Below are 18540 nucleotides of genomic sequence, written 5' to 3'. Positions count from 1 at the left end.
CGGCGAATTGGTTTTGTGCTTCCGCTGTCCGCATGGCCGCGCTCACCTGGCAACTCCAGTGACCTTCCAATCCGACTAGTCCATCTCCATCCAATGCGCTGTCCGATCGCTAGCAATCAGCGGGAGTGCTCCCAGCTCAGCATTCGCCAGAGCCAAGTGTGACCAAAAGCCTCCCATAGTCTTCTCCGGCCGCATGTGGAAGCTTCGGACGCGATACAAGAACTGGAACTCTAAGTGGATATGAGTAACGTTTAATTGTCATGTACCAAATTCCGAGGCTGTGCACTCTCGACTCTACAGCGAACGTATACCAACTGTCACTTTTACGAGAATAAGCCTCACTCACGCAGTTGAAAAGAGGAGTCTTGAGGAATCGGTTACTCAGACACTATATTTACAGTTTTCGCGCTGTCTCAAATGGTAATTTTGAACGTCTCAAGATATGGCTGACATGGCCACAGCAGACAAATAAACAACAAATGAGCTCCCTAAAGCTACCACCAAAGGCGGCTTGTAATGCTACACGCACAGCGAGCTTCCCAGCATCAATCAAGCGATCAAAGAAGCTTATCCACACTGCTGAACGACGAGCCAACGGCGATCCATATAAGCATTAGTGCTGTCACCACGACCGAAGCAAGGCCAGCATTGAACACGACCTGGTCCTCACCGAGCCCGTTGGCGACGTTAAAGCTCTGCATGACGAAGACCCATACGGTGGCCAGGACGATGCCGACAAGGGTGAGCCAGACCAGGCTGCGGAAGAAGCGAGACGAGCATAGAAGCTCGTCGTCGGCTTCGCGCTTGGTCTTTTCCCCTTCCTCCGTCCCTTCTTGCCCGACGTCTTGTCCGTTTCCCTCCAAATCCGAACGCCACGAGGACACTTCACGTATCGAAGTTGGCGATGCAATTTTGTCCGCAGAATACAACTCGTCTGCGTGGGTATGATGAGGGGGGAAGCGGTGTTTTGCTGTCGAGGAGCTGCTGCTGCTCGTTGTTGCCGTCCCGGTGCGGGACGCTGAAGCAGCAGCCGACGATGACTGTGTGCGGCGGTGCGAGAGAAGCGGGAGCTCGAAGGTCTCCGCCCTTGGCCTCGTCAACCCCGTCGTTGCTTTCGGCGTCTCCTTTGCCCAGTTGGGGGAGTAATGGGACTTGGGGTGTGACACGGCCTCCCCCTGGCCTTCCTCGTGGTGCGTCGCGACGGAGAACTCTTCCACAACGGACACCACGGGCAGCAGCAGAAGTAGCATAGGAAGAACCTGGCCAAAGTTCCAGGTATTCTCATCGGGGCCGATGAACTCCGCGAACGCCTGCCGAGGCATGAGCAAGTTGAGGGTGCCCCAGGCCAGGCTGATAGTCAACATGGTGAGCGACGCGAAGAACGAGGCAGCGAAATCCAAGACGGCTACGGACATGGCGTAGGTACCGACGATGGTGGCGTAGGGCCAGGCAGTCATGATGCGGACGAAGCGGCCCTTCCTCTGACGCCACATGGCCGCTCGACGTAGCAATCGCGGCAATCTCGTCCGCAGCGTCTCACAGCGTAACAAGGCGCGCTGCTGCGGCCGGAAGAACACGCCGGTTGTCTTCCATGCATAGCTGCAGGTCAGCATGATGAGCGACACGAGAGCGTCGGTGGTCGGACCTTCGGCGCTGTATTCTGGCAGCCAAAAGCAAAAGATCGGGTCGGCCGGTGTGAAGAGGAAGGCGTAGTAGTATATGTCGGCGTACCAGTAGTAGCCGTCAGCGGGGTGGTTCGCCAACGCATTGTTAAAGCTTTGCGACACGGTGGGCACGAGCGCGGCGACAAGCAAGGCGAACAGTGTAAGCATACCGGCCAGGCGTACGAAGCGCGCCGCGGTGGCACCCCGACTTCTCCCCTTCCTGTTCCAGTGCGGCGTCATGGCCACGGTCAAGGTGTTGAGGTGCACGTTGGATGACATCCAGCCGAGGTAGATGACGGTGCGCCAATGGTAGACAGAAACTGTCTGGATTCCAGCGAAGGCCGCGGCGATCACGGCGATGCCCGTCACCATCTGCTGGTCGCTGCAGGCGCGCAGGGCGCCGCGAAAGGCCTTGCTCCATGGCGAGGCTGCGCGGCGGCTTGTCGCGCCGAAGACGCGTTTGTCGATGACGTTGAGCAGTTCATCGGGTACGAGGCCGGTCCAGTAGGCACAGATGGTGAAAAGGAGTGTGGCGTACGCGGTGATGATGAAAGCGAGGAGGACCTGCAGGACGCATGTCAGCCCTGCGGCACGCCACGTGAGGTGGGGATCAGGAACGCGAACATACTCCGATGCCGGAAATATCCGGATTGGGCTCAATCACGAACGGCGTGGACGGGTTGGGAAGGAACGATGCGTAGATGGCGCAATTGGTGCCCGTGTAGGCGGGCGGGCGGTACTGTGTGGTAGTTGGTGCAGCCCGTGGAGCCGGGCTGCCGGCTGTCATGGCGTAAGGCAGCTTCAAAGGGAGAGCATGATGCGAGCGAGCGGCGCTCGACTTTGTCAAGAACCTTCGCGTTGTGGCGGAGCATGCCCTGCGGATCGCCAGGGGGATGGTCCGATCCGTCCGCTTTCCCGTACAAACTTCAGAGTGAGGCGCCCTAGCAGGGAAGGTGCTTCCGATTGGTTTCTTTCGGGGCTTTGCCATTGCCGAATCAGGTTTGACGGCAATCTCGGAAACCATTCCCAACAACCCTGTGCCGGAAACACCATGAATTCTCTCGTCCACTGCTCTCCAGCTGTTTTCCAATTCGATCCATAGACTACGCATAAAGCTAGTTCATATGGTCGCATACTCATCCTTTCACTGGGCTCTTTTTGATCGCAACTAAATCTCTCCGAGTCAGCGCCGGCCGGCGAAACCTCTCCATGTCTCGGAAGTAATGCCGTGATCACCATCGTCACCACATGTTTGGATACTCTTCAGATAAGTGGCAGTCTACTCGTTGCGATCCAGGTCTTCGCTTCCTCATAAAAGAAAAGGCCATCGGGAAGTATACAGTACCACGGATGATTGATATACGTACCCAGCGATGCAAGTCTAGCACTAGGCGCTTTTTGCTCAAAGAAGCATCCAATGCAAATAGAAGTTTGCGAACCAACGATCCCATCAACTCCACACAGAACTTGCCAGTCCGGCCCAGAGCCTCTTGACCACACCGCCAACAAAATCTCTCTTCAACCATAATGCTCTTACTCCCCACCAAGTCAGCCCTCCACTCGTTGCGGTAATGCCCATCACGACGGCCATCAGATCCCAATTTCTCGCTTTCCAGACCGACATGCGACAATCCGCGGTTTGCAGGTGCATTGCTCGGTCCCCATTTCCCGCGCCACCTTCCCAGTCCGCCAGCACTTCCTCGATCAGGTCTGCCGCCCTGTGTTTCCCCTTCGCCGCGATCCTCGCGATTCTCTTCAGCCGCTGCACATTCTTGGCGAACATCCCACCCTCGTCACACATCACCGTCTCGATCTTCCCCGCCACGTCGCCCGCATCGAAGGCGAACTTGTCCAGCTGCAGTCCCACGCCAGCCTCGGCGAGACGCTCTGCATTGGCCAACTGATCGAACCAGACGGGCAGGCACAGCACCCGAACACCATGCCAAGCGGCCTCGTTCGCCGACGACCCGCCAGCGTGGGTGAGGAAGAGCGTAGTATGCGGGTGTTCCAGCACTGCGCGCTGCGGCGCAAAAGGCAGCACCAGGAAGTCCTCGTGCTTGTTGTCCACCACGTCCCCGACAGTCGTCTCCACCTCCTTCCCCTCCGAGCCATTCCCAGCCGCCACAACAGCGACCCGCTTCCCGCGATCGAATCGCCTCCCCGTCACCTCCGGCAGCGCCCAAACGACCCCGTCCACATCCCCCCGCCCCAACACCTCCAACAACCCCCTCATCAGCTCCATCCCCTTCTCCTCCGGCAGCACGACGTGCGTCCCCAAACTCACATACACCACCCTCGCCCTCCTCTCCAACCACCTCTCCAACCCGGCCTCCATCGGCGCCCACGAATCCGCCAGCACCGGGCCCACCGCCTGCATCAGCGGCGGCAGCGGCCGCGGCGTCTCGAGCCCGAAGAACGAATTCACCAGCACGACGAACCGCAACCTCTCGTACCCCAGCGGCCGCTCCCTCGCCACGCCGTCGACGCCCCTCCTCATCTCCCGCGTCCACCGCTCCTGCGCGCGCACGTGCGGCAGCGCCCACAGCAGCACCGCCTCGTTCCTCAGCCTCTCCCACACGCCCAGCCGCTCGCTCGTCGTCGCCGGCACGGGCTGGAAACCGGGCACGCCGGGCACGTACCTCGGCTTCGCGCCCCTCGCCGCGAACGGGAACTGCGGCCACACGACGGCGACGGGCACGCCGCACTCGCGCAGCATGTCGGTCGCGGCGGCGTCGGTGAAGTAGTCGGCGACGATGAAGTCGGGGCGGGTCGCGGGCGCGGCGCAGAGCCGGCGCAGGCGCGCGTGCGCGTCGGGCCAGGCGGCGGCGTCCATGGTGCGCTTGGCGGCGAAGATGGCGGCGAGCGAGGAAGGAGAGGTCGCGGACCACGCGTAGCTGCGCTCGAAGATGGCGTCGTCGACGGACGCGGGCACCGCCGGGCCGAACGTGTGGATGGCGCTGATGAAGGGGAAGCTGCGCGCCCAGTGCTCTTGGCCTGCGTTGGTGGCGAAGGTGATGGTGTGGCCGCGGGCGGCGAGGACGGCGCCGAGTTCGAGGATGGGGGCTGCGGTTGGGGGTGGTGTTAGTAGAATGTGGGTGGTGTGGGAGGGGGGCGTTTTCCCTACCGGCATGTGTGTAGCCGCCTACGGTGGAGAGGAGCAGGATCTTGCGTTTGAAGCCATCGTCGTCTCCGGATGTCGCCATGGTTGTTGGATGTCAACTCGTGGTATCGGAGCGGCGACGGTTGCGCCTGCCCTTCATTAAGAAGCCACGACCATCTCAACCGCATGACGCGTACCTGGACGTCGATCCCAACACTTCCTGCGTCCTTGAAGCGAAAATAGTTCGGTTTGCATCCTGATCTGGTGATCTGATTGCTGCCTGATTCGCGGGGTTGTTGCCTGTGGAGCCACAACCGGGGGATTTCCTGCCCTGGCGTGCGGAAGGATTCGGAATGGTGGGCGTGATTGGCTGTGGTTTCGTCTTCTGTGGGGTCGCAGAGCGTGGGCAATAGATTCATGCGATTTTGTGGCGCACAATACGGCGTTTTGCCCTTTTAGCTGCGGAATGTTTCGGTTTCTGCTGGACAACGGTACCGGGTTGAGCCAATGTGCTGCGTCATCGGTCAATTTATTATCGGTTGGGTATTGAGTCGACTTTGATTCGCTGGGGCAAACATACCTATCCGCAAATGGATCGGAAATGTCTCGCGCCAAACCACCACCTGCATAGCAACTAATTTTTCGAGACTGCGGGTTGAATGTCGAGGGTACGGTTCTTATCTGTGCTCTCTATTTTATTCGTCACTTTATGAAAGCAATGTGGCCGTTGTCACCGTCAATGACTGGAGAAATATGCGCATACGCTTACTGCTTACTGCCAGCGATACGATGAGGCTACTCTGAATGCCATGTAATGAATACTTCCAAGACAGATAAAAATAGTTGTCCAGTACGGCACGAAGACTTTTCAGCTGGCGAGTCTTCAAGTAATCAGTAACGACTTCATAATTAAGAGGAAATCTGGCACCGCACATTACATCTTTCATGTAAACCACTACGACAAGTCTCGCTGGATGTGACAAGATTCGGTGGTGACAGCCGACTATAAGAGGATAATATACTGGTGGTTTTTGGTCCCCGAAATGGCGTGTTAAATGGTACCATGCAGGATCGGGGTTGTTTTGGGCGTAAGAGTAGCGCAAATAAACTTTTGGGCTCCATTCTTTGATCTCCCATATATAATAAGCCCGCAATATTTCCTTTTGGGCTGTCTCTTGGGACAAACGCATAATTTCCAATCGTGCTGTGATTACGTTACACTGTTCACTACTTTCGTATTTCCCATTGCTGGTCTCATGTCCAATCATTTAGCATTAACCAGACCATACAATGCCTCAGCTTGACGTTGTATCGTAGGTGTAGAAGTTTGAGCGGGCGCCTTCGAATATCGCGATTGCTTCAGAGCTCATCACGCTTACCCCCGTCATTGGTGCCCTTGGGTGTTGCAGACCGAGACTTGGAGGAAGCATCCGCTCCCTCATCGCTGCCAGGAACATCGACCTACACGCAGTCAGACACATTCCCCGGCTCATCATTGACAGAACAAAGGCAGAGAAGAAGGAAAGGACATCACAGCTTACCTTGGAGATCTTAAACCCGCCGGGAACCATGGTCTGGAAAACGCCTTCGGGATCGTACTTCTGCGCCATGGCCCGGATCCGCTCGATGTTGACGAGCGGGTAGCTCTCGAGCGGCTTCTGGTCCGAGTAGGCGTAGGGGAGGTAGATGTACGGGTGGTCCTTGCCCTTGCTCTTCGAGAAGGCTTTCAGCTCGGTCATGAGCTCACGTTCCGCGTCCTCGAACATCTTGTCCTTCTCGGCGCCCTTCCAGCCGCAGTAGCTCATGAAGACTTGAGAGAAGATGAAACGTCAGTCGAAGTCGGTTCTGCTGAAACAAGGGGGCTGGTTTATTCGGAAGTGTTGCGGGACAAGTGGCGTCTTACGGATATGGTTCTCGGGAGACTGGTCCAGTCCCAGCATGTTGCCGCCGCGCTCGACGCCGAGTTCGGCGAAGACGGCGGGCAGCGGCTGGAACATAGTGAGGGTGAGCCAGTCGCCGCCGTCCTTCTTGAGCTTCTTCACCATGGCGTCGAAGAGCTCGGCGGCCTTCTTCATGACTTCGGCGTCATTTTGGAAGGTGATGGTCATGAAGGCGTCGCTTCGAGGGAGTCAGCAGTGATTCAACATAGTCAAGGAGATTCTGGGCGTACCGGTAACCGGCAGGCTGTTCGAGCTCCTCAATGAGGTCAGAGACGTTGGTGATTCTCATGGAGTCAGAGATGTTGCCAGGAATGGAGAGGAAGTCCTTGAAGATGGCGGGCGGCGGCGAAGGATCGATGGTCTTGGTGTACTCGTAGGCATTCGCAACGACGACTTGACCAATGGAAGACGCGTAGTTCAAGATGACGATGATGGATGCATAGGGGTCCTCGGCAACCTTGTTGGTGAAGGTCTCGAGGTACTCCATCTGCTGGGGCGCCGTGTCGAAGGGGTACGCAACCACACCACCCCAGATGTTGTCATTCTCGAACGTGCTGAGGTCGAAGCGAGTGACAATGCCGAAGTTGTTGGTGGAACCCTTCATGGCGGGGAAGAGATCCGGGTAGCTGTCCTTGTTGACATAGACGATCTCGCCGCTACCGAGAACAAGCTATTTCATGCTTAGGATTCAACAAGTTTTATTACTGTGCATAGTGAGAACTTACCTCATATTGAGCAACGTTGTCGCAAGCCATGCCCTTACGGGCTGAGAAGAACGAGTTACCACCGCCAAGCAAAAAGCCACCAACACCGACAGAGCTGGCGCGGCCGCCGACAATGAGAAGGTTGTCCTTCAGAAGGGTGGAGAAGACAGAGCCCCATCTTGAGCCGGCGCCAACACCAGCAGTACCATTTTTGAAATTGGTAGTCGTGTTCATGAAGCCCAGATCGATGGTCACACCATCCTCAATGTTGTTCGCGCCGGGCCAGACGGTGTGGCCGCCGCTACGGATAGCGAACTGGCACGTCTGCGTCCTGTTGGCCTCCTTCAATGCGATGACGGCCTTGGAGACCTCGGCAGCATTTTGCGGCTGGATCAGGCACCATGGACGCAGCTGAGCAGCAACGGACCAGTACGAGTCAATCCTCTCCTCGTACTGCTCGTCTCCGGGGTATTGGATGCTTAGGCCAGCGGTTTGCAGAGCACCGCACTGGATGGAGCAAGTCAGCTTGCTTGCGAGGGTGCAGACGTCACTTGAAGGTGCTTACGTACACAATGTGATGCGCCGGAAGCACCGCCCGATGCCGCGGCAGGGCTTGGTGTTTCAGACGCCGCCCCCGTGCTGCTCTCGGCAGCGAGAGCCGAGAGCGAAAAAAGAGTTGCGGCAGCGTGGAGGCGCATTGCGGCCCAAATGAAACGAGAAAAAGAAAGTTGCCAACAACGCGATCAGCAAGCGACCGAGAAGCGAAGGATAGGGGGAGCTAGTCAGGGTCTGGTGAGCAGAACACCCTTTTACATACATAACTCTCGCTTTACCCCACCGCCACGTGAGGGCCGGACGAGTGAAGACAGCGACCCAGCCGGTCATTCGTTGATGAAACGGCGATCGTCACCAAGCCAGCCATCGCGTGGTGCGGGCCGGCCGTTTTGCCTCGCGCGGTTTTTTTTCTCCGGACAAATGGCTTGTCCGTCTTGGGGATGGTGATGTGTACTTACATGACTACGCCGCGACACTGCATTGCATTGCGGGGACGCCGGACTTGGCGTCCAGGACCCCAATCCTCTCTAGCGTTGCTGGCTAGAACGACCGCAGAAAATTGCGCTTCGTTTGACGAAGACGCACTTCTCTCGGAGCAGCCTTCATCAAAAGCAAATACATGCAAGAGCCATGCTTCACCCAGAGGTTGGCATGCATCATTCCACGCCGCGCCGCAGGATCGCCCGGAAGTCCACTTCCCCTTCCGCGAAGCCGTCGAGGACCAATCCTAAAGTGCTGCGAAGAACAAGCGGTGGAGAGGAGTGGCGAGGCGTGCCGAATCAGGCAACCCTTTCGGGCGCGTGCTTCGGAAAGATGGGGCATCCTCGGTTCCTGCATCAACTGCATTGTCTATTCTAGCACAGGCGGAGATCTACGCTGACGAGTCTCAAAACAGAGCAAGCGGCCACTGGTAGCTTATAATTTCGGCTAGAGGCAGCGTTGAGAGCACGCATCAACCGACGATTTTTGCATTGATGTTGGCGTTTCCGCTGGCCAGTTTGAGCTTAAACACGGAGTCTCCACAATCCTTGAATGTGGAGCTCGCTAATTACATAACCGGCAGCTCAGGGGATCTACTCGGTTATTATCGTCCAGTCAAGCCTCGTCTAGGTAGATCTGAGGGCGACTTGTAGGAAGCAGAAGGTCCGATCACGATCCTTCAGTCTTGTGCACAGGGTGTTTCCCTCGAGCTTGCAAATGCAGGGCGTCGAGTGGGATTCCACCATTTCTAAGGTAACGGATAAAGCGGTGCGGTTCTTTCCCACAGCTAACGCACGCCGCTCAGCCACAAAAGGTTGAGCCTGCATCCTGCAGGAAAGGCCAGACCGGGCCGCGCCGAGCAAAACCACGCACGTTTGCCTCGAGCTGCTGTGTGCATAGCATGTTCCTTGTACCAACCTCGCTTGCGCCGCTTGCAAGCATGTATTCCTTCTGGCCCATGCTTCTTCAGAAGGGCATCGCACACGGGAGAGGGAGAAGAAGGTCAGCGATATGTCCGAGTGGTATACACGCGTCCTATCCCCGACGGCGAACACTTCGGCAACAGCCAGGCACGGCGCGCCATGACAATGATTCTTGCCAGGTTTCTCGGATGATCCTCTGGGATGCGCGAATGGAGAACAGCCTTGCGGCCGCCGGCGAGATTACGTCGAGGGTGGCCTACGTGGACCCGGGTAAGGCGGACAATATTCCACGCATTTCTCCGGCGAGGACGACCGACGGAAGGTTGTCGCAAGCTACCCTAGCTGTTTTGGGGGCTATAAGGCTGTGTTATAGCCGAACTGCGCTCGTGTCGTTCTTATTGTGGACCAGTGCCGATGGAGATCATACCAGGAAATGAAACTCACCACAGGTGCGGAGAGAAGGCTCGCATCCATCCGGCAAGCCCTGCATAATTCCTTGAACCTGGTCGTCTGCTTCTGCAATACTTGTCTACCCACTTCCCGCCGCCTGCTGATCTGCGCCACTCCTCTCCAACTTCACCCAGCCAGGCGCTGGAGGGCGTGAGCCGCAGTCATGGCCGCCACATACACCACGACACAACTCACCACAACAAGCGGCTCGGTCGCGACCGCCACCTCGACGATTCTCACAGCATTAGCACCGCCCTCGGGCTACCATGTCGATTTTGACAACCCCACCAGAAGAGGCGATACCACCGGCTACTGGGTGTTCGCCTTCGGCGTTATATTTGCTTTTCTGTTCTTGATTATGCGGTTATACACGAAAATAGTTGTTTCACGATCTTTTGTTGTTGACGATGGTGCGTTTCATGGGCGTGACCTCCGCCGCTTCTTCGCTGACCGTCTTTGCAGCTTGTATTGTGACTTCTTTTGTCAGTAAACAGCTTCTCGGCTAGTTTGACCCCTTCTAACGCCCAGCAGATTCTTGGGTTGGGATGCCAGGGACTTCTAGTCTGTATGTACTGCACTAGGCCACCTTCTATGCCATCCAACTGACCATTCCCAGACATGTGGAAGAATGAGATACAGGGTGTGCACGCCTGGGAGATCCCATTAGAACGCTACAACCTTTACAATCTGGTCAGCCACCCCAAACATCCACTCCGCAGTCACCCATCCGCTAAACGCAGCTCTCACAGCTCATCATGTGCGCCTCCGTCCTCTACGCGCCGACGCAAGGCTTCGCGAAGCTGTCCCTCCTCCTCTTCTACCGACGGCTGGCGCCGTTCGCGTGGTTTCAGGCGGCCATCTACGCCGTCATGTTCGTCGTCATCTCGTACACGCTGGGCATCATGTTCTCGCTCATCTTCCCGTGCAAGCCGATCGCGTCCAACTGGGACATCACCATCGAGGGCACGTGCATCAACAAGACCGGCATCTACATCGCCACCGCCGTCATCAACATCGCGACCGACATCGCGCTACTACTACTACCCATACCCATACTCGCGCGGCTGCAGATCCCGCGCCTCGAAAAGGCCGCGCTGATCGCCATGTTCGGCGTCGGTTCCATGTGCGTTGGCCACTTGTCATGACCCTTTCCCCGATACCCTCGAACTTTCATCTAACGTGTACCTTTTTTTGCTTCTACAGGACCTGCATCACCAGCGTCGTCCGGCTCATCCTCCTCCTCCCCATGCTCACCGACCTCGACCAGACCTGGGCCGTCTCGATCCCCTGCGTGTGGATCCTCGTCGAAGCCAACCTCGTCGTCATCTGCGGCTGCCTGCCCATCGTGCGCAAGTTCGCGCGGCACGTCGCGCCCAAGCTGTTCTTCTACTCGTTCGGCGGCTCCGGCGACGATCACGACCCGTCGTCGTCATCCGGCGGCGTCGGCGGCAGCAACGGCAAGAAAGGGAAAACAAAAGGGAGAAGTAGGAGTAGGACGGCGGAGTTCACGTTCCAGACGATCGGGAGCAAGAGGAGCAAGCCGCTCGTGGGCGGGGCGAGGAAGGGCAAGGGGGGAGGACGCGGGCTGGGCGAGGATTACAGCAATATCGAGTTGAACACGACGTGGGTTGGCGACGAGACGGTGGTCGGGGCCGGGGACGGGGACAGGGCGGGGAGTGCGGCGACGGATGACGATGGGAGGGGTGCGAGTAGGGACGGCGGCGGTGATGGCGGCGGGGTGAGGAGGACGTGGAGCGATGGAGGGAGCGAGACGTGCATCGTGGAGACGAAGACGACGGTAGTGGAGTACGGCGAGGCGAGCGAGAGCATCAAAAATGGATTTGCGAGGCCGAGGGGGGTATGAGAGAGGAACATGCTGATGAGAGGGAGACATATCATGGTTTACGTTTGCATGGAAAATGAAATCATTCCAAAAGTTCTAGAAGGAAGTCTGTCTTTGGCTTGGCTGCTGAAGAGTTTGTCAGCTTCCTGCTTTTCTCCATTCGGGCTGGCTTGCGCAGTCGAGAACGAGCAGGTGAAACCGTGAAGAGCTAGATGGCAGCAGGTGAAAGAAAGCTTAGCGGCTATTGAGACAGACAGCTTAGGCGGGAGAAACGGCGCGTGTTGTGACTCGGGCGGACAAAGCTCCTCGTTGCTGGTTGCACAAGCGCGCGCGATGGAGCAAACCGTCGTCTTGCACTTGCGGCGAAGGAAACATCGCACAACTCGCAGCATAATCGTACGAGTTTCGCGGCCCCATCAGAGTGTGGGAAGGAATATAGAGCAAAGCCACAGTTGTTGAACATTGTATGTGGCTGTGGCGGCTCCAAAATAGAGACTCGGCCCCACGGATCGAGCCGCTTCGGGGGCGGCCCGTCCCGTAATGAACTGCGGCCGAGCGTCTGCTCTATCCAACTGCCTTGGCTGCGCACTCGTAGAGTTTCGTTGTGGGGATTAAAACTAACAAGCCTCAAGTCTACATTGCGGCCAAATGGCATTGAAATAAACTATATGCAAGCCTCCGGCTGTTCGCATGCAGCTGCCAAAATAGTAGGTCTGCTGCTTATTGTGGCGCATTCAGTGACACTGGTCTGGTGCAGTGTCGCACCCAACCGTCGGGAGGCCTGCCAAAGCCACGTTAGGCTGGCCCGGTGGTGCGACCGTTGACGTTCTGCGAACCAAGACAGCCTACTGATGATGTCGAGGCTTGCCGTGGGGTCTGGTCCGACAGCCGAGCCCAGAGCATTGGTCTTGCCTCTTGCTGGGCTGGAGAAGATGGCCGTTGATCAGGTCTACAGCCGTGAACAGGTGTTCGTCAGCAGCCACCAAATGGAATCTCCTTCTCACCTCTCATTCCATATGCGGCGCTTTGTCCAAATACGTCAAAGTGCCCGACCCAGACCTGCCAGTGTTACTATTTCTTCTCGATTGTTCTGTAGTCTGGCCGATTTAACGGTCACCCCATACCACGCACCTGGTCGAATGCGGATAAACGGCCGCTGCCACCATGTCTACGCATACCCGCGACCGAGATAGCGGCCCCGGGGAACTGCCACGTGCTGCTAAAGTGAGCCGCTGATGCGGGTGTGTGTGTGGCCTCTCTCCGCCCCGCAACGCCAGAACACACCGAGTCGGTCGGAGCATCCGAACCAGCGTGACGTCAGGCCAACACTTCTCGCTCAGCAAATCGGTACTGGAAGTGATACAACAGGGATCCTTCTGAAGACTTCTTTCTCCGTCTCTGACACATGCTCGCAGCCAGATGGGTTGCCTGAGTAGTCTCGCCGGTGGGGTTGCGTTCGTCTCGTCAAAGCTGTGGTATCAGGCGCAGTGGGCTTTGGTCGAGACATCACCCAAGGCGCCCGAGATGCTGCCGCGGGGCCAGTGGAGCCTGCTGCGGCGGAGGAAGGAGCGGCTGGCGCAGCACCAACTTGGGAAGGCACAACCTGCGCGCGACTGGCGACTGCCTCGTCGGCGCGCACAAAGCGCAAAACCGCGCCTCCAACGCCCGCGACCGGCCGAGCCCAAACCACAACCATCTCTTTCTTGTGTCCACCACACTCGTTCGTTGTCTCAATCACTCGGCTCGCCGCTCATCACTTGCGGTCTTCGTTCATTACCCGCTGCAGAGCATTTAAACCCAACAGGATATCCCTCCGAATTCGATATCAAACAGCTCTACAGCTTCCCCCAGTACACTACCTACCGGCGCACCAATCCTTCTTTCAACCCACTTATCCAACATGGTCTCCATCCGTGCCCTGGCTCTCGCGGCCGCGCTCTTTTCCTTTGCCTATGCCGCTCCTTACTCATCTGATCAGAATGCTCCGGCTGCTCGTGCTGAGCACCTCAAGGTCGATAGCAGCCCTACTCTGACCGCGGACGTCCCTGTGACGCTCACTAGACGTAGCACTGGTGGTGTCGTTACGGGAGGCTACGCCGTCAACAGCATCAACAACAAGGATGGCATTGGCGCCGGCTCCGACAGCTACATCTTCTACCGTGGCGACGGATCTACCGGCGCCGGCTGGCCTTCTAAGGCCAAGTGGGTCTCGTTCGAGGACATGTGGAACAACAACAAGCAGCAGATCCTGACCAAGTCTTGCGGCTGGAACACCTGGGGTCCCGACAACTCCGCCGCTGAGATGCAAGGCATCTACGATGCCATCCAGCAGATCGCCACCGAGACGAAGGTCGACCATCGCTTCATCTTGGCCGTTGTGGTCCAAGAGTCCAAGGGCTGCGTTCGCGTTCCTACTACACCGTCAGTGGACTGTGCCAAATCCTTTTCTGAGACGTTGAAGCACTGACTACCCCAGCAACGCCGACCCCAACATCCGCAACCCCGGCTTGATGCAGTGCCACAGCGGCGATGGCACCTGCGCTAACACGAACCCGTGCCCGAACTCTATCGTAAGCTCCCACAGTAAATCAAATGAGATATTCGTTCATGCTTACCCTCAATCCAGATCACGCAGATGGTCCGCGAAGGCACTGCCGGTACGAACAAGGGCGACGGCCTTGCGCAGGTCATCAATCGTGAGTACACCCTAACGTGACCATCTTCAGTGTGTACGCACAGCGCTGATACTAAGAGCAGAGGCCCAAAAGACTTTTCAAAACACCAACCCCGACGCGCGTGTCTACTATGCTGCGGCCAAGTACTACAATGGCGGCTCCATTCCCCCCAGCAACAACCTCGAAGACGGCTGCTGCACAAAGTGCTACTCGAGCGACATCGCCAACCGCCTCACCGGCTGGATCTCCGCTCCTTCAAACTGCAACCTTTGAGCGAGGTGATCGATATGCTTTTTCACTCCTTTCTGGTCCAAGCTGAGGTCATGACAATTTCTGGCTTTGGATGTACAATCTTCTCTATCTTCTGACCTGGATGGCTCTCGTTTTGTTCAAATCAGGCTTGTTGGTATCCTAAGAGTAGATATGACATCCGTTCGTATAGAAAATGATATTTGTCATTTGATACAACGTTTCCACTCTCTGGTGTACGAGTTTTGTCTTGAGGCTCCCTTGATTGATACTGATGGCCAGTGTTTGTGCACTTACCATGCGTACATAACTTGGAGCAGTTGGATTGCAGTGTTTTCATCTATGAGCAGCTTGTTCCACGCTTGGCTTGTCCTTCATTGTGTTTGCCATACGAAGTTTGTGTCTTGCGACCTCGCTAACAGCGTCCACACCCTGAGACATGACCCCGGCGCTTGGGGCCCAGACCATCCAGACCCCAAACTCAAGAACAAAACTTGGAAGTTGGAACCATGCTTTAGGGGCCAAGACATGTGCTGGTGATGTTCGCAGCGATGATTTCGGCGCCCGCGAGATCTGCAAGTATGTGGCAACGGCACCCTTTTCCATATCCTGTTGATTTTGCGATGTTCCCGACATTCTGCTACCATTTACTCATTCTGCTCCGAAAGTGCGCTTCCACGTATTGCAGAGAAATGGTCGATGTTTCTGCACACTATGCGCTAGATGCATCAACAGCATCATCACTATCGTGACTAATCGGAGCACTTTATTGAAGCAGCTCGACCCATTGTGGGTGCATGCATTCGAAACTGATCAAATTGAAGGCTGCGCTTGCAGTACATACATGTTTATGTTCCAATAGTGGTACAAAATCCACTAGACAAGTAACCAAAACACTAACACGGTCAGCTGTTCAGCAGCGCAGTTGGATTATCTCCGCCAACCCTCCAGGGTGATCAACCTTGCCTGCCGCTTCCGCTCCGGAAGAACTGTTGAGCCTTCCGCCGGATCACATTCACTGAGCCGAGCATGGCTTTAAGGACAAACCGCGAAGTGTTCCCTCGGAACACCTTACAACCTCTCCAAGCTCATCGCACCGGCGACAAGGCTTGCTCCACCTCCCAACCCGGGATCAAGCCTGCAACCCGTCACCTTTGACATCCACCAAGGCTATGGATTCATTCACCCCCCCCTTTGGGCTTTGCATCCGAGGCCGATGAGCAGGTATTTCTGACCATCCACCCCCCGCCCCCACTTGTTTCCAATGTCCGCCGAGCAACTCCTCCAACTACAACTTACCCTTTCCACAGGCCTACATCGCTCTGGTCGAGAAGCTCAACGAGAACACCGACTACCTACCCATCCCCGGCTTCATCTTCGCCGAGCCCGGAGCGACCACCTACCCCGCCGGCATCTTCCCCGCCATGCTCCAGCTTCTCGAGCTGGCCCCGAGCGTCAAGAAATTCACGGCCGCGAAGGCCCTGGTCACCGAGGCAGGCCTTTCTCGCATCGACCGCACCGACTCCAAGGACAAGACCATCCACACGGAAGACATCCTGCAGGCCCTCGTCTGGATCCACGCCGGCGAGAAGCCCCTCGCCCAGCCCCTCGATAGCTCTTCTTCATCCCCCTCCTGCTCTACTGTCAAGTCCACCTCTACCGTCGTGAAGCGTTCGACCACCACGACCACCCCGGAACATCGGCCTACCAGCGCCGCCAACGACCACGAGTCCGCTGCCGCCGCCGTGATCACTGTAGACATGGCCACCGTCCCGCACGTCACCACCGACACGGACACGTACCAACTCACCGTCACCGTCACGAGCAGCGACGCCGACGCCGACGCCGCGCTGTCGTCCGCCATCACCCGCGAGATCGGCCACATCCGCGCCGACCACTACCTCGACAAGCTGCGTGCGTGCATCCGCGAGCGCGACGGCGCCGTGGCGGCTCAGGCGACCATGGCGTTCCTGCTGCAGAACATGGACCGGGAGAGGACGGCGCTGGGCAACCTCGTCGACCACATGATCGAGGAGAAGATGGCGCTGAGCAATCTCGTCGCGGACGTGGAGAAGGAAAATACGGCGTTGAGCAACCGCGTCGACGACCTACAGAACGAGCGCAACGAGTGGCGCGACGCGGCAGCGGAGAAGGACGACCTGGCCGAGCGCATGGTGCGCGAGCGCGAGGAGTGCTGGGACATCGCGGACCGCCTGCAGGAGATGGTAACCGACAGGAACAGACAGCTCGACGCCGCGGCGGAGCGGCTCGGCGACGCGGAAAAGCAGAGGGACGACTGGCGCGACATCGCGAACGCGGTGCAGAGGCAGCGCGACGATTGGAAGGACAAGGCGGGCGACTTGAAGGCGGAGCGCGACGAACTGTGCGCGCGTGTCGCGGCCAGGCAGGCGGAACGCGATGGGTGGAAGGAGTATGCCCTTGACGTCAGGGCCCAGCGCGACTGCCTGCGCGGCGAGGTCGAGAGGCTGAACGCGTACAAGGACAAGTACTCGGCGCTCAAGAAGCAGCTGAGTGGCCTCGTGGTCAAGGACTCCGAGCTGGAGACTGAGCGTCTTCGCAAGGCGGTGCAGGAGCTCCATCAGCAGGGCTCTGAGCACTCGAAGGAGATCAAGGACCTGAAGGCGCTTCATGAGGAGTGTACTGGGCTGGCGAAGGAGGTTCAGGCTCTGAAGGAAGAGCGTGACTTGGACCAGAGCCCTCGCCGCAAATTCCCTAAGCTCATCGACTACCCTCGCTCAGTGCCAGGTCAATGACCGTGATACACTAACTTTATGTCCTCGTCCAAGGCGATGCCCAAGGAAGTGCTTTCACATTTAGCGATCACCAGGAATTGGATGAGGTCTTCGGGGTTCGTGGCATTCCTGTAGTTCATACAAGGCTCATTTCCTGAGCATGTAGCTAATGCAATGAGCTATCTTGATCCTATGGCCCCGCTTTTCAATTTAACCTGTATCAGGGGTGATGTACGTGTGCTTTCATTGTACAAGATATGCCCATCGTCGATACTTGACGTGGGTCATAGAGCACAAGCGAGGCGGAGAATTGCCCGTTTCAGCTAGGTCGCACGCATTTGCCAACTGCGCTCCGACCTCCATCAGCGTTGCACTGGCGGCATCGCTGCTCTTGACCCATCATTTCATAGTCAAGAGAAAAGCCGTCTAGATATTCCATTGCCTTTGCTAGCACGCCGACCACCATACCAGCTTTGTCCTCCGCATGCCAATTGCCTTACGCCGCCTGAACGTACCCTTCATTCCCAGCCCATCCAGAAAAAGCGATCGACCACTTGCCGTGCGATCGAAAATACTATAGCATCCATCATGGCCACCTGACGAAATCCCGGTGGCGACGCTCCAGCCCGAGAGGACGCCGGGAAAATATGCGCGAGAGTATGACCCGGCGATTTCACTTCTTCTCTTTTTGACAAAAGCAAACTCAGGCAACAGCGCTGACCAGATGGCAACCCCATTTTTTCCCCGCTCCGGATAGCCATCAGATACACACGAATTGATAGGGCGACCGAATACCGCAAACGCCGGCTACCTACCATTTCGCCGCGTCGTACTCCCACATGCGCGAAACGTACTCAGGCCCCGCCCGCGCCCATCCTTTGATGCCTCCATCAAGTACAACGCTCTGCATCTCCGAGTCTCCCTGGCTCTCGATGTGATCCGCGAACCAGCCGGCGGAGCGCGGCCCTCTGCCGCTGGACGAGCCTGGTTCCATGAGACGCTGACGTATCGCGATGAAGAAAGACGCGTGCTTACCACACCAGAAGACGACTTCTTTGATACCTGCCGCTTTGAAAATAGCGTAGTGCGTGGGGATCGTTACGTATAAACTGTGCGCCGGTAGGTTTACCGCGCCCTCGATCGTGCCGCCCTGCATGTACAGATTTGCTCAGCCATTAGTAGAATAAGGCGCACGGGATAAAGG

The 18540-nt window shown here is 57.2% G+C and overlaps 6 protein-coding genes across 6 annotated transcripts; 3 read left to right on the top strand and 3 right to left on the bottom strand.

Annotated features, from left to right (window-relative positions):
* Positions 1-557: 557 nt before the first annotated feature.
* SLS55_003437 (uncharacterized protein) lies at positions 558-2451 on the bottom strand (the record flags this gene model as incomplete). The annotated part of the gene is made up of 2 exons (XM_066774912.1): positions 558-2228; positions 2293-2451. 2 exons carry the CDS (start codon positions 2449-2451, stop codon positions 558-560), a joined length of 1830 nt encoding a protein of 609 aa, XP_066635031.1.
* Positions 2452-3114: 663 nt separating this feature from the next.
* SLS55_003436 (uncharacterized protein) lies at positions 3115-4794 on the bottom strand (the record flags this gene model as incomplete). The annotated part of the gene is made up of 2 exons (XM_066774911.1): positions 3115-4650; positions 4789-4794. The coding sequence occupies 2 exons, from the start codon at positions 4792-4794 to the stop codon at positions 3115-3117; spliced, it is 1542 nt and encodes a 513-aa protein (XP_066635030.1).
* A 1329-nt stretch (positions 4795-6123) lies between these two features.
* Positions 6124-8106, bottom strand: SLS55_003435 (uncharacterized protein; the record flags this gene model as incomplete). Its single annotated transcript, XM_066774910.1, has 6 exons — positions 6124-6225; positions 6306-6574; positions 6668-6882; positions 6935-7374; positions 7430-7915; positions 7978-8106. 6 exons carry the CDS (start codon positions 8104-8106, stop codon positions 6124-6126), a joined length of 1641 nt encoding a protein of 546 aa, XP_066635029.1.
* Positions 8107-9979: 1873 nt separating this feature from the next.
* On the top strand, positions 9980-10961 carry SLS55_003434 (uncharacterized protein; the record flags this gene model as incomplete). The annotated part of the gene is made up of 3 exons (XM_066774909.1): positions 9980-10226; positions 10433-10506; positions 10566-10961. 3 exons carry the CDS (start codon positions 9980-9982, stop codon positions 10959-10961), a joined length of 717 nt encoding a protein of 238 aa, XP_066635028.1.
* Positions 10962-13559: 2598 nt separating this feature from the next.
* On the top strand, positions 13560-14607 carry SLS55_003433 (uncharacterized protein; the record flags this gene model as incomplete). Its single annotated transcript, XM_066774908.1, has 4 exons — positions 13560-14080; positions 14136-14229; positions 14286-14355; positions 14414-14607. 4 exons carry the CDS (start codon positions 13560-13562, stop codon positions 14605-14607), a joined length of 879 nt encoding a protein of 292 aa, XP_066635027.1.
* Positions 14608-15612: 1005 nt separating this feature from the next.
* Positions 15613-17357, top strand: SLS55_003432 (uncharacterized protein; the record flags this gene model as incomplete). Its single annotated transcript, XM_066774907.1, has 2 exons — positions 15613-15636; positions 15894-17357. The coding sequence occupies 2 exons, from the start codon at positions 15613-15615 to the stop codon at positions 17355-17357; spliced, it is 1488 nt and encodes a 495-aa protein (XP_066635026.1).
* Positions 17358-18540: the final 1183 nt, after the last annotated feature.

The sequence above is a fragment of the Diplodia seriata genome (assembly GCF_021436955.1).
Source record: "Diplodia seriata strain FDS-637 chromosome Unknown scaffold_3, whole genome shotgun sequence".
In the NCBI taxonomy this organism is placed as follows: domain Eukaryota; kingdom Fungi; phylum Ascomycota; class Dothideomycetes; order Botryosphaeriales; family Botryosphaeriaceae; genus Diplodia; species Diplodia seriata.
This window is presented reverse-complemented; position numbering and strand designations above follow the sequence as displayed.